Source organism: Vanacampus margaritifer, chromosome 16 (assembly GCF_051991255.1).
Source record: "Vanacampus margaritifer isolate UIUO_Vmar chromosome 16, RoL_Vmar_1.0, whole genome shotgun sequence".
In the NCBI taxonomy this organism is placed as follows: Eukaryota; Metazoa; Chordata; class Actinopteri; order Syngnathiformes; family Syngnathidae; genus Vanacampus; species Vanacampus margaritifer.
This window is the reverse complement of record NC_135447.1, coordinates 12,678,591-12,692,712: the sequence shown is the minus strand read 5'-3', so window position 1 is coordinate 12,692,712 and position 14,122 is coordinate 12,678,591. Positions and strand designations below refer to the sequence as shown.

At 41.8% G+C, this 14,122-nt stretch overlaps 3 protein-coding genes across 4 annotated transcripts; 2 read left to right on the top strand and 1 right to left on the bottom strand.

Moving 5' to 3' along the window:
• Positions 1 to 94: 94 nt before the first annotated feature.
• Positions 95 to 4,171, bottom strand: LOC144036390 (microfibrillar-associated protein 3-like). The gene is made up of 3 exons (XM_077546992.1): positions 3,830 to 4,171; positions 3,441 to 3,665; positions 95 to 2,059 (listed from the first exon to the last, which is right to left on the bottom strand). Exons 2-3 carry the CDS (start codon positions 3,646 to 3,648, stop codon positions 1,452 to 1,454), a joined length of 816 nt encoding a protein of 271 aa, XP_077403118.1. The 5' UTR covers positions 3,649 to 3,665; positions 3,830 to 4,171; the 3' UTR covers positions 95 to 1,451.
• On the top strand, positions 3,537 to 10,083 carry fam114a2 (family with sequence similarity 114 member A2). 2 transcript variants are annotated; one of them, XM_077546991.1, is made up of 13 exons: positions 3,537 to 3,677; positions 5,640 to 5,836; positions 6,460 to 6,562; positions 6,637 to 6,845; positions 7,229 to 7,363; positions 7,599 to 7,757; positions 7,823 to 7,946; positions 8,084 to 8,169; positions 8,591 to 8,677; positions 8,881 to 9,005; positions 9,438 to 9,510; positions 9,587 to 9,640; positions 9,711 to 10,083. In XM_077546991.1, the coding sequence occupies exons 2-13, from the start codon at positions 5,660 to 5,662 to the stop codon at positions 9,810 to 9,812; spliced, it is 1,434 nt and encodes a 477-aa protein (XP_077403117.1). In that variant the 5' UTR covers positions 3,537 to 3,677; positions 5,640 to 5,659; the 3' UTR covers positions 9,813 to 10,083. The 2 variants fall into 2 exon arrangements, with proteins under 2 accessions (XP_077403117.1, XP_077403115.1); XM_077546989.1 differs by lacking the exon at positions 3,537 to 3,677 and adding an exon at positions 4,295 to 4,939.
• Positions 10,084 to 10,348: 265 nt separating this feature from the next.
• Positions 10,349 to 14,103, top strand: cnot8 (CCR4-NOT transcription complex, subunit 8). The gene is made up of 7 exons (XM_077546697.1): positions 10,349 to 10,471; positions 10,998 to 11,211; positions 11,341 to 11,534; positions 11,818 to 11,979; positions 12,057 to 12,201; positions 13,409 to 13,519; positions 13,597 to 14,103. The coding sequence occupies exons 2-7, from the start codon at positions 11,095 to 11,097 to the stop codon at positions 13,723 to 13,725; spliced, it is 858 nt and encodes a 285-aa protein (XP_077402823.1). The 5' UTR covers positions 10,349 to 10,471; positions 10,998 to 11,094; the 3' UTR covers positions 13,726 to 14,103.
• Positions 14,104 to 14,122: the final 19 nt, after the last annotated feature.

Here is a 14,122-nt window from a genome sequence, read left to right as displayed (position 1 = left end):
CTTTTATCTGTTATTAGTAATATAATGATATTAATTTATGAGAAGACACTGATAATGTTCATGATTTCTCACAATAAGTAGGAACGAGACAATATCGATTGACAACACTTTATTCTATCCATATATTTTTTTTTAAATATAAATGTCTACCAGTGTTCACATTTTCAAATGACTTATACAACATTCCTAGAAAAATCCAAACGTTCAATCACTAGTGAGCTACTTTATAGAACAGGCCGTGGGCTACTTTATGTGGTCCTTGAAGTCCACAAATACACACCAAGCATGTAGAAATCAGGTAAAACTACATGACGTCCTTTGATAGCAACACAAATTATTCGTAATAACACAGTTGGAACTTGGAAATGTGAGATTGATTTTACAATACAGTAATTGGTTTTACTTTTACAACACATCCAAAAGAACAACAGGGGACCCTCGAGGGGTGCCGTGTTCGGTGTTTAATGTTCACTTAAAAAAGTATTTTTATTTGATTTTTGTATATACTTGGCAGGAGTTAATAAGATGGACCCGAAATGGCATTTTGCATGGAGAATAACCAGAAAAAGTGCAAAGTAGAATGAATGTGAATTACAGCATGTGTGAACCAAAAGGGTTTGTACTTTTAGATACAACAGAGCCGTCTACAGCTCTGAGATACAAAACGCCACAGCGCCACTCTGTGGTCGATTATTTTCACAACACAAACACCCTGTAATATTTTCATTAATGTACACTTCTATGAATATATTTTATGTTTACTTGATTATTTAAACATAATTTTAAGGAATTATATTCAATTGTATCCTTTCACCCACCAGATATACCATGTTTTAATATAATGAGGAAAATAATTGAAATTGTTTTTTGTTGTTGTACTTGATAGTCCAAAACATATTATATAAATATTTAGATATGGCGCCTTTCAAGGGCTCAACATTAAGTATTGAGGATAGGGAAAGTCAAAAATGTTCTTTACAATAAAATGTTCATTGAGAATGGCATCACGGGGCCTATCGACTCAGCTTGTGAGCGTCACATGACCAAACCCAAAAAAAACAGGTGACCCGTGACGTCGTCACCTGAGGTCAGAGCAACTGTGACGTCAATTTCAGTCGACAGCTAGAGGCAAAATGGCCGCCCCCTGGGATGAATAAAAATGGCTGTATTGTGCTTATTCATTCATATTCCACAAACACAACATTTAATCAGAATGCCGTATTTAGACGAGAGGGGGCACACAGAACATTGTGAAGAACATTTTTGACTTGATGCATTATTAAGGATATTTTTGTATATTATGTATCCTTCTGAGGCGACATATATAGCCATATATTTTCAAGTACGTATACAGATTACATCCAGTATTCTCAAGGAATTTTGTTGTGTTTTTGAGAAAGCAAATTTTTCCCAAAGTATGTTACAAACATTTGAGGAGGCCGCCTTCACCATCACGCCGAGTGAACTGACACCTCCACGTGGGTTGTCTCAGTTCCTCGCTCCTCCCCCGCCATTAGCCCCACTGCTGCCCTGTCACCGGCCACCCCCCTTTCGCCAGCCGCCTCCCTCCCGCTCTCCGGGGGCTCGGCGTTGCCCGCTTCGTCGGCACCGGTGCGGCAGTTGAGTAAGAGTGGCGGCAAGGGGACGCTGCGGGCCAGCTCCTCCATGTGCCGTGCAAACTCCTTGGTCTTATACTGCGTGACCTTAGCCAGCTCCAACGTCTTGGCCGACGTGAGGATGGGGATGTGGCGGGCGATCTCAATGGCCTTCTGGAGCTTCTCGGCGCCGTCGGTGCGGAAAAACTCGTTGATGGCCCGCTCGGTCTTCTTCAGGTGGCTGCGGACCATGCTCAGCAGGGCCACATTGAGGACCATAGTCACGGAGAAGGCGAACAGGCACACGCCAACGTAGTACACGCCCAGGCCGCTGTGGGTGTAGGCCACGCGGACGGTCACGCTATAGTTGCCGCCGCCCGACATGCACGTGTAACGGCCGCGGTCCTCGAAGGAGATGGCGGTGATGTTGAGTTGCCCATTTTCCTCGATAAGCCACTTCCCGTCTGCGGGCACAAAACAAAGGGTATTAAATGGCCATGTTTCCTCGTTAAGCCACTTGCCACCTGCAGTAACAAAGCAATTTTCCTGATAAGCCTTTTCCACATAGGCTTGACAAAACAACGGAGAACATTTTTTGTGGTCTTGTTTCCTTGATAAGTCACTTCTTACCTGCAGTAACAAAACAATTTCCCTGATAAGTCTTTTCTTCATAGGATTGACAAAACAACGGAGAACATTTTTTGTGGTCTTGTTTCCTTGATAAGCCACTTCCCACCTGCAGTAACAAAGCTATTTCTGTGGTAAGCCTTTCCCCCAATAGGATTGACAAAACAACGGAGAAAGCTTTTTGTGGTTCTGTTTCCTCATTAAGCCACTTCCTGCCTGCAGTAACAAAGCAATTTCCCTGATAAGCCTTTTCACCAATAGGATTGACAAAACAACGGAGAAAGCTTTTTGTGGTTCTGTTTCCTTGATAAGCCACTTCCCAGCTGCAGGAACGAAGAACGTTTTTTGTGGTCCTGTTTCCTTGATAAGCCACCTCCCACCAGAAAGTGACAAAACCCTGCGTCCTCGATAACCCACCTGCCGTCAGCAGACACGGATGTTAATTTGCTGATTCCTTGATAAGCCAGTTCCCGTCTTGCAGGGACAAAACTACAAAGATCTAGGGTGTTAAGTTGCCTTGTTTCCTTTATAAGCCACTTCCCACCTGCAATAACAAATCTGTTTCCCCGATGTCGTTTCCCAAAAGCAGTGGCTTTTAGTTTCCTTGATAAGCCAATTCCTGCCTATAGGGACAAAACAGGGACAAAAGAGTGGGCATTAAGTTATCCTGTCTCTTTGATAAACCACTTCCTACAAAACAGTGACAAAACTACGGCGGTGACTGTGATGTTAAGTTGCCATGATTCCTCAGCAAGCCACTTCCCTGCAGGGACAAAATAACAGATGTTACGTTATCCTGTTTCCTTGATAAGCCACTTCTTACCCAGGCAAGAATCTGCCATTTTCTCAACAAATCACAATCCAACCGCAGCCAAAACAATAGGTGTTATGTGGCCATTTCCTTTACATGCCAATTCCTACCCACAGCGACAAAACAATAGATGACTACATATTTCCCATTTCCCCAATAAGCCACTTCCCCAATAACAGTGACATAGCAATGGAGATTGCTGTAAAGTGGCCCTGTTTCCTCAATAAGCCACTTCTCACCTGCAGTGACAAAAACCTGTTTCCTCGATAAGTCACTTCGCGGTGGCAAATCATATTTCCTCAATAAGCCACTTCCCACCTATAGTGATAGAACAACATAGACTACTGTGACGTCACGTAAACTTGCCATTTTTCCGCAATAAACCACAATGTAGGCCTTCCTCCTACCTGGGTCCTCGAGCAGGAGACGACCGCCGGGACCGTACCACTTGATATCGCTCCGGACCCCCGTCACGTTGCACTCGATTAGTGCATCGGTTCCCTCTTTGATCACGACAACGGCGAACACGGTCTCCGCCTCCGAGCGGTTCTCAGCACCATCTACCACGCAGATGCAGAGAAGCAGCAGCACATTGATGTTCTCAGCCGTCAGCATGTCGACATAGAGCAGACCTGTAGAAACGGGTCAGGCGACATTTTTATACCCCTCATTATCGGCCATTGTGGTTGGATGTGCAATGCAACCTCCAACCAGTGTATAGTAAAATTAAGTAAAACTACTCAAATTTAAACACAAACATTAAATGGAGCGCACGCGCTAGTGAATCAGTTCTTACTTGTACTCAAGCGAACTCTGCAGAACAAACAAACAAAAAAAAATCCTCAACCGACACAAACTACTTCCAATATTAAACGCTTAATAATTTCGTAGACGTGTAAAATAACTCGGATTTTCACGCATAAGCTCTCTTCACGTCAAAACTGCATCAAAAGTTGAAAAAGTTCGATTCTGTTGTGTCGTCTACTTCCGCGTTAAGGTAGAAAACAGTGGCGTAAACCGAGTAGGCGTGGTTTGCTGTCAGGTAAAGCCACGGACAGACTACGCCGTTTTTTTTAAATTATACAATAACTTGTAATTATATTTACACGGCTATGTGCAGTATATCTAATGTATTTATAATATATTTAAAATTATTTAAATGCTGTTCTCATTGGCAAATCTGGACATACACACGGAAGTCGTTGTCTACTTCCGCGTTGAACTAGCCAATAGTAATTGAGCAAGTAGGCGCGGCTAACTGGCAGGTAAATCCCAAATGAGCAAGCTTCGTCATCTTTTTCGAAATTATATAAAGCGTTTGACTTGTACTACATGTATTTGATCTCTACAATGTTAATATTTACGTATGTGTTATACTCATTAGCAACTCGCGAGACAACTAACGCACGGTGTTTACTACCTCAGGTATCGCTCACGAACATCGCTGTTTTTTCAAAATTAAAAAACAATACATTGTAGTTATATTTATATGTATTGATACGGTGGATATATAATGTATTTAGAAATGGCTATTTGCTGTACGTACTAGCTGCTTGCAAGGTAATGATCAAGATGTCATTGATAACGTTTTCTCTCAGCTTTAGGATGGTTCCAATTTTATTTTATTTTGAAACATTTAACCGGATCTTCGTTGGTTTCCTATGCGTTAGAAGAATAGACGTGGTTGTGACGTGGCTATGGGCTAATCCATCTGGAAGACAAAAAGACAAGCAACGTTTTTGAAAATTTAGACAGGTTATCTCCTCTGTGAACACAATATTGACATCGAATCATTAACTAATTCCGTGGACATATGCATTTTTGTTAATTTTTGTTAAGAAGGAAACTTTGCAGGGAGGCTAGTGTACCTGCTAGCATCCACACTTTTGACAGCTGCAAAGAAGAGGTGAGTTGTTTACGAAATTATGTCTCCTAAAAACATAAAATGGTATCGAAATGCATGACAAGCCATCCGATTAACGTTTTTTTTTTGGGACACAATCGCTAGTTTGCCAAAGCTATGCCATAGTATCTCTGGTCGAAACTTGGACGAATTCATGTCAAATACTGTGAACAAAACAACCGTTTTCCTAATTCACTTGGCTGACAAATTACGTCACTTCAGTAGTTCCAATCACATGATAAGGTTCAGCAAACGTCCAAAATCAAGGGACTTTGTACCTCCGCGTAGCCTATAGATGTGTCCGTTTATGGTCCAAAAGACACATATTTCCGTGAGTGTTATCAATCACTATAAATCAGGGGTAAGGCATTTATTTGTGAATAAAGACGCATTATTGACCTAATTTACCATGTGGGCCAAAACGTCAACATTTTAAATTCGCTTATTTAGGAAAAAGAGAGGATAGGTGGTATAAAAGGAAGGAAGAGTAGAAGGAAGGTTAGTATGAAGATAGGAAAGAAGAAATAAAGCTATGAATGATGAAGGCAGAAAGAAAAACGATAGTAAGGGAATAAAAGGAAATAACGAAGGGAAGGATGATGGATAAAGGTAGCAAATGATGGAAGGAAAAAAGGGAGTGAGGTTAGAAGGATGGATAGACCTACCGTATCAGCTTTACAGATGCAACATCTTTTCCCGGCAGGCATGCGCTAGGAGTCGACCATGTCGAACAGCGAAACCACTGCGCCCGAAGTTCAGGATGCCGAGACGTCCAACGGCTCCCCGCCATCCTCTCCTGACGTGTCGACTGATGTGGCGCCCACTAGGAAAGCCAGGCGGAGGGCAGAGGCCAAAGCGCAAGTGGAGGAGACGTCCAAAGTGGACGAGCAGCCTGCCAAGGTAGCTATCAATCACATAATATAAAGGGCGTTGTTTACAAAAAGAACCATCTCATTTGCTCACGAAACTCAAACATTTTGTAAGTTATTTTTAGTTTAACAAAGAGATATAAACTAAGTAAAGTCTTGTTTATAAGGAAAATCAGTCATTTGATCACTAAAATTGAAAAGTCATTTTGATCACATTTCTTTGACAAAGAGACCCAAATGGAGTCATTTTATCCACAAAAGAAAAAAAGAAGCTCATCTTAAATCTAATCTTTTATTCACCAAAGGTTGACAAAAATCCAAATATAGTTTTTGATTTAACAAAATGATACAAATAAATGTTCAGATGAATGTTAAAGTTAAAAAAGATACATCTATCAAAATTTACTCCATGTTTACAAAATATATATATTTTTATTCTTTTGGTTACAGTTTTTATTTCATTTTAAAAGCGATTTAGAAACAATATAAATTATTTAACTTTAAAATTAAAATTATTTAGTAGATCAATAGAAGTCCTATTGTTTGCTGTTCAAATAAATGACAAAAAAAGATTCAAAGATTCATCAATAAAGTTTGCTCAGTACGGACGCCGTCTTTCTCCATTTGATTGTACGACTCTGCTCCTCCTTTTAGGCGCCACCGAGTCAGACCACAGTTGCCCAGGGAGGTTGGGGTTATTGGGGCGACTGGGGCAAATCCATTCTGTCCACCGCCACCGCTACCGTGGCCACTGTGGGTGAGTAAAAGTCCACCAACCTTCGCGCACTGTGACATCACATTTGTGACATCATCATTGCCATTGCCCTCCAGGCCAGGGGCTGACGCAAGTCATTGAGAAGGCCGAGACATCGCTGGGCATCCCCAGCCCCGTTGAGCTGTCCGCTCAAGCGCCAGATGACGAGAAGGCGGACGAACGGCGAGAAGGAGGCGAAACAGAACGGGTGGGCGGCGACGGCGCCGCGACGGTGGGCGCCGCCATGGGGATGCTCACGTCGCTCACCAGCGTTGTTCAGAACACGGTAAGTCCAACGGGAGCCCTTTTAGCAGCAGATCATATTAGGATTCTATTTTTTTTAGAACAAAATATATAATTTGGTTATTTAAAAAAAAAGACGCTTTTGTGAGCATAGTACTGTATTTTGGAGCACATTTTTTCTTATGAAAAAAATAGGACAAAAGTATTATTTGATATTTAATTCAAGCTTTCTCAACTTTGATTTACATCAGACTCCACCTTTTTTGTGTAAACAAAATAACAAAAAAAGATGGCTTACTTATTGAACAATCATGTTTGTTTGTTTTTTACTTTTTGAACAAAACTTTTCTAAAGCCAAAAGTGCATTGATGTAGTCAATAGGTGGCGCCAGATCCTCTCTCTTAACAGTTGGTCCGGTGCATGCAGGGTAAGACGGTGATCAGCGGTGGCCTGGACGCTCTTGAGTTCATCGGGAAGAAGACGATGGACGTGATCGCGGAGGGCGACCCCGGCTTTAAGAAAACCAAAGGCCTCATGATCAGGAACTCCACTCTCTCTCAGGTGAATTAATAAATTGAGCAGCAAATAGAATATAAATGTGTAAAATGTAGTTTGTTTGTTTGTTTTCCCCCCAAAAAAAAGTTTTATTTTATTAAATAATTTTGTTTATTTATTTTTATTTATTCATTTTTATTTATTTATTTTTATTTAATTAATTTTTTTAGTTCTAGTATAGTTATCGTTGTCGGAAAGAACGCAGAGAGCCCAAGAACTGACCCTTGCGTCTTTTGGTCAGGTGCTGAGGGAGGCCAAGGAGCGAGAGGAGCTTCAAACAGAGGAGTCGTCGGACTCAGAGAAGAAACCGGTGGCTCACTACGGGGTTCTCTTTGACCAATACCAGGGCCTGGCCCATCTCGAGGCGCTGGAGATGCTTTCTCGGCAAAGCGAGTCAAAGGTAGGATTGAAGGGACAGCGAGGAGTGGACTTTTTGCTGATTTTTATTATTTTTTTCCCTGCCAGGTGAAGTCGGTGTTGACGACGCTGTCGGGAGATGAACTGAGTAAACTGAGAGAAGAGCTGGAGCTCATCAAAGATGCCTTCTCCATGATGGAGTTTGACGACGAGGACGTGGACGAGAAGAAAGGTACAAAATCCAACACAAGTTCTCATTTCAAAATTTCCCAACAAGAAATCAGGTCATTTCCATGAATGTGTCCCAAGTAAAAGTTGCATTTCCTGTCCTGTGATGATCATCTCTGGTACTATTGAGTGTGATTTTAGACCAAGATGGCTCTGAGTTTGAGGCGGAACTTGTCCAGGCCCTGGAGGGTCTCAGTGTTTCCACCACGGCAGAAAAACTCAGCAAGGTGTGGGTTTATATCAATTTGGGATTTTTTTTTTTATTATAGTTAGCTTTTATTTTGTTATTAGAGCAAATTTGTTATTTTGTATTAAGTATTTTTTTTTAATACTTTGTTTTCATTTCATTTTTTTTAAATTTTAGAATTAGTTTTTGTTGCTTTTTTTTTTATATATATACTGTATGGAGTATTGGTTGACTACAAGATAAAAAAAGACAGTATGGTGTAATAAGTAAACTACAGTTGTCAAACAACTGTTTGACCTTCTTTGTAGCTATGGATGTGAAATACTGAAATTTTTTTTTTTTTAAATGAACCCTGAAAGCTCATGTATGATATAATAATCCATATATGCATTTATGCCATATACTCATAGAATATCAAATAAATGCAAGAACGGGATTCCATCAATTTGACTACCTAACAGGCCTGCAAAGACGCCTGCGGTGTGGTTGTGGACCTAAACAAACCGATGGAGGACGATGAGGACGAAAAGACCAAGCTCAAAGTGGAGGTATGGACACATTGGATGTAACAGCACCACCTTGTGGCCTGAGTACAAACTGCTTCATTTGATTTTAGAAAATCAGATGAAACGGTTATGATGTTTGATGCCAGAGCACTCAAATCACTTGTTTGGCTTTTTGCAACATTTTTTTAAACTTTATTTGAATCTGCGTCAGAGTACTACTTTTCTTAATGACTTTTTCTCACCAGGAGGTGAACGCCGCCGCCATCAGGAGTCTGGCCGAGCTGACGGCACGCTCCATTGAGCTTTTCCACAAGCTGGGTGAGAGCTTCCTGCTCTCCAACGGCGACGTGGAGGCGGACGTCCTGTCACAGTAAGATGGATGTTGTCTTTAAAAGCAGGACTTTTTTTTTTTTAACCCTCAGGCCTCATCCTAGTTTAGCTTGTACGGGGCGATTTATTAGTTAACAGTAATAAGCAGCAAAAATATCATGATTTGTTCATTGAATCAGTTACTTGGCTCAACCAACGCAAATAGCAGCTAGCGGAGGCTAGTTAAGGAGCTAAGGTGCTAACTAGCCAAAACATCAGCATCATTGGCAAAAACTAGAAAGAAAAATACCCCAAATAAAAAAGCCAGTTAACAATAAGGATTCAGAATACAGGTACAATTAAATATAAGCATTATATTATTGAAATAACTAAATTTGGAAATGACAAAGTCAGCCAAAAATCCACACCTTCTGGAAATGTCATTACGTTTCCATTAACACCACTGAAAGTTCCTCCTTCCTTTTTCCTTCAGGCTGACGGTTGTGCTGTGTAAAGAAGTTTCGTTGCTTTCCAAGAAGTTCACCGCCTGTCTAACAGCAGCCGGGGTGAATAGAACAAGAGATATTGAAAAACAGAATAAGAGTCAGGGATTTATTTGTCTATTTTTTTTCTCTCCACCAGTCAAACGAGAAGGGAGAAGTCCTCAACCCACTTATAACGGGAGTCTTCTTAGAGGTTTGTGTCTGAATTTAAGCGTTCGGGGTGTGTCGCTCATGATCGCTAAAACGCCTTCCCCCTCTTGCAGGCGTCCAACAGCGCGTCGTACATTCAGGATGCCTTCCAACTCCTGATGCCCATCCTGGAGATCTGCCACATCCAGAGGAGAGCCAACGCGCCTGACCTCTGAGAGGAGACCTGTTTTTTTTTCTTTGTTTTTTAAATTTCCATTTCAACCAGTGTTAACTCTACTTTTTTGTATGCATCCAACTTGCCACTACAGATCTCTTACCACTGCTTCTTTGGAAGTAGCGTACATTCAGGTTGTGAACTCCCCAAAATATCTCTCCCTCAAAGTCAAAGCTCAGGTGGTCAGTTAGGAAGCCTTGTGGTCAAGTCATGTGCAGACCAGTATGACAAACATATGAAGTGCTTTAAAATAAAACATTTTAAAGGTAAAAGTGTGTTGTGTATTTTTCTTTCCGCCACTGAGCTGAAATACAATCAATTGATTGTGTTATTGTGCTAATAAAATAAAAGTGAAAAAAAAAAAATTAAAAAAATTATATATATATATATATATATATATATATATATATATAGTGTATGTGTGTGTGTGTGTCTCAAAAGTACATCACAAAACTTAGTAATTTAATTTATTCAAAAAACTGTAATTTGCTTTCTAAAGTTGCTCAATGCACTCTCCGGACGACAGGTGGCGATAATCGCATGAACCGGAAGTCCCAACTACCACAAAATAGGAAGCACCCCGAGTCGCGGCGGAAACTACGAAGAAGTCCAGTGCGGCACTTGCTAGCTCGCCTGTGGGTACGTCGAGGAAATTGTCAGGTACAAGCCTTTTCTTTAGTTTTCATTTGTACGGCAGTTGTCGCTATGCGCTGTTTTTTTCGCAGACGAGACAAAAACGGAGCCGTTGAGCGACCACTGTGTTCGCGCTGTCGTTAGCCAGAGGATGCGCTGGCTAGTAAACGTTAGCATCGGTGCTAAACTCGGCGTCGGCGCCGTTACTTGTGCCATTATGAATTCACTACTATCTTCAGTTTTATGCTTACACGGTTGTTTAAAGTCGTAGAATTACTGCTGGCTTCCCAAGTGTCTCCAATGCAACGACAGCAACGTTTTCGCGCGTCCTTTTATAGTAAACAACTCCGACCACCGTACCCAGCATGCAACGCGCACTACTAAAATGAATGTAAAAAAAAATATATATAATAATAAAAAAAACACACAATGAAAATAAGAAGCGTAGGGTACTGGAGCCCATTGTACGTGGTCTTTCCTGAAATGTTCAAAGATGTTAGGAGATGGCGATGAAAATGTATTTCATCTCAAATGTGTGTTTTCTCCTCCTCAGATATTATTTTCCCCCTCCCCGGAGCAGCTCCTTACCCCCAGAGCGCTGCACACTTGCCGGTGGGGATCATCGAAAGGTCTCGTGAGCCGCCGCCAACATGCCGGCCGCACTCACGGACGCCAGCCAGATCATCTGTGAGGTCTGGGCCAGCAACGTGGATGACGAGATGAAGAAAATCCGACAGATCATCCAGAGCTACAACTTTATTGCCATGGTAACTCATTAAATTTTTTCCCCCCTTCAAAGTGAAACAGCATTTGACCAAAAAGCAGTCAGTGTTGGTCATACCGTTAAAAGGTTAAATGTGAGTGACTTAGAAACGGACACATTTTTGTCTTGCCAGGACACGGAATTTCCCGGCGTGGTGGTGCGGCCAATCGGCGAGTTTCGCAGCACGGTGGACTACCAGTACCAGCTCCTGCGGTGCAACGTGGACCTGCTAAAGATCATCCAGCTTGGTCTCACATTCATGAACCAGGATGGCGACTACCCGCATGGCACCACCACCTGGCAGTTCAACTTCAAGTTCAACCTCACGTACGCACGCCCGGCGCCGCCATATTTCATTATTTGCTCCAGCTTGCCTTTTCTCCCTCATTTGTCCTTTCTTTCTTCAACATCTATTGCTTGATATACATACATGCATGTCATCTGCATAGACATGATTACAAACAATTTTCGAAGAATTTGAGCCAAGGGTAGCATATACAAGCTGAACAAAAGGGGTTCAAGAATTGACCCTTGAGGGACCCCATATGATATCACGGCCATTTGATCCAATTCTAAACTTCCAATTACCTCTCTTTCTCTCATGTTCCAGCGAAGACATGTACTCTCAGGATTCGATCGACCTTCTGCAGAACTCGGGCCTGCAGTTCAAGAAGCACGAAGAGGAAGGCATCGACACGCTGTACTTTGCCGAGTTGCTCATGACGTCAGGCCTGGTGCTGTGCGACAACGTCAAGTGGCTCTCCTTCCACAGGTGGGTGTCTGCTTTATTATTCTACCGCCGGCCGAGGTGGTCATGACGACGACAACGTTCGCTTTGTGATTCTCCAGCGGGTACGACTTTGGTTACCTGGTGAAGCTGCTGACGGATGCCAGGCTGCCCGAGGAAGAGCACGACTTCTTCCAGATTCTCAACCTCTTCTTCCCCGCCATCTATGACGTCAAATATCTGATGAAGAGCTGCAAGAACCTCAAGGTACAAAACAAACACGCCACAAAGTTACATTTTAACCTTACATCTCATTAAAAAATCAATTTCAGTAGCCTGAACACAAATATTTTTGAAAACTTGTAATGCTAATATTAGCATCTGCTATCATTTGCATCCTGGGAGTACAGGACAACGGTCTAAACAGAAATATTTTTTTAAATGTGCGACGCTAACATTGGCACATGCTAAACATTAGCATCCTGGTAGTGCGTAGGACACACTGATCTGTATATCTGTATATATTACTGGATAGCCGATAGGCCAAGATTTTTAAAGCCGCAAGGCCGCCATATTGCTCCTCCCAAGAAAGGTTTCTCGGCATTAGATCCTATACATTTAACAGTATTGAAATTGGAGAACATTTTAGACAGTAATTAGTAGAAACAGCATGATTTATGTTTTAAATTTGTTAAACATAAACCAGAGGACTTCAGACATTTTACAACTTGCCTTGAATACATTTATAAATGATATGCTTAATGATGTTAATAGGAGGAAACTTGTATATTTAAAATAAAGAATAATAACTGTAATTCAACAAAAGATGCCTTTGCCAAATCTAATATTGGGGTCTAAGGAACTGTGCGATAAAAGAAAAAGGGGGTCTTCAAAGCAGCACATACTAGCCACTTTTTTTTTTAACTTGTTAAAAAATAGTGACCACCCTGCCACAAAGCCCCCTGGCCCTATACTAAGAGCCTATGAGCTGTATATGTCTAATCGGTACGTATGCCAACAGTAGCATATGTTAACATTTGCATTTGATAAAAGCTATGAGTTCATTTTGGTTTACTTTATTGGTCTAAACAAAAATACGCTAACATTAGCATGTGCTAATATTGGCATATGCATTTCTTAAACATAAGTTTAAGGGTAAAATAGATCCTCTTGAAAATAGCGGCAATTTTGTCCACTTCACTGGTCCAAACTTATTTTACCTAAAAGGTGATATGCCAACATTAGCGTACATTCATGGTAAGATGGACCCTGTTAGGAGTAACAGGAAGCCATTTTAGGTTCATCTCACTAGTCCAAACCGTTTTATTAAAAGGTGCAGTGATAGCATTAGTATATGCTAACATTTTCATATGGATTGTAGGGATGCTATTTTAGGGTTGTTCACCAATCTAAACAAACCTCCCCTAATAAAGGTGCTATGCTATCATTAGCGACTTGTGTTTTCATCTCTCAGGGCGGCTTACAAGAAGTAGCGGACCAGCTGGAGCTGAAGCGTATCGGACGGCAGCATCAGGCGGGTTCTGACTCGCTGCTCACGGGCATGGCCTTCTTCAGGATGAAAGAGGTAAGCACGCACTCCTCCAAGCAGGGGACGCTTACTTTGCCCACCACTGACCAGCCTGTCTTGGGTTTCCCCGCCAGCTGTTCTTCGAAGACAACATCGATGACGCCAAGTATTGCGGCCGCTTGTACGGCCTGGGCTCGGGTTCCACGCAGCCCCAGAACGGCATCTCCAGCTCGGGCCAGGAGGAGAGCAACAACAAGCACTGACTCCCGGCCTCGGTTTCCTTGCACTTGTTTTAAGAACCTTTTAAACCTTTTTTTGTTTTGGGTTCGCTTGTTGTCGTTAGCGAGCGTGGGACCACAACACCAGCGGCGGTTTTTCTTACCAGGTTGCGCTCACTCAGTTTTAAAGTGAACGCCGGTAGGGCCCTCCACCCATTGTAAATTCTAATGTATCATTTTTTTGAAAGAGAAATAAAAATGTTTTAGAATTTTTCTCCAGATGTCAAGCGAGAACGTTTTAAACGCATGCGTCCGTTTTTTGTCCGGGCCAAACTACTGTCGGCGTGAAGATGTTACCGTTGCTTTTACGTTCTGACTCGTTTTAAATTGTTGTACATTAAATGGTTTTGTATTTTCAATGTACACTCGCTTCGTTTTGATT

Coding starts and splice junctions, on each gene's coding strand:
- LOC144036390 (XM_077546992.1), bottom strand. CDS start 3,648: ATGCTGACGGCTGAGAACATCAATGTGCTGCTGCTTCTCTGCATCTGC. Junction 2,060..3,440: donor TCTCCTGCTCGAGGACCCAG/GTAGGAGGAAGG, acceptor TTGTGCCCGCAG/ACGGGAAGTGGCTTATCGAG.
- fam114a2 (XM_077546991.1), top strand. CDS start 5,660: ATGTCGAACAGCGAAACCACTGCGCCCGAAGTTCAGGATGCCGAGACG. Junction 7,364..7,598: donor GGAACTCCACTCTCTCTCAG/GTGAATTAATAA, acceptor TCTTTTGGTCAG/GTGCTGAGGGAGGCCAAGGA. Junction 8,678..8,880: donor AGACCAAGCTCAAAGTGGAG/GTATGGACACAT, acceptor TTTTCTCACCAG/GAGGTGAACGCCGCCGCCAT.
- cnot8 (XM_077546697.1), top strand. CDS start 11,095: ATGCCGGCCGCACTCACGGACGCCAGCCAGATCATCTGTGAGGTCTGG. Junction 11,212..11,340: donor GCTACAACTTTATTGCCATG/GTAACTCATTAA, acceptor TTGTCTTGCCAG/GACACGGAATTTCCCGGCGT. Junction 12,202..13,408: donor AGAGCTGCAAGAACCTCAAG/GTACAAAACAAA, acceptor TTCATCTCTCAG/GGCGGCTTACAAGAAGTAGC.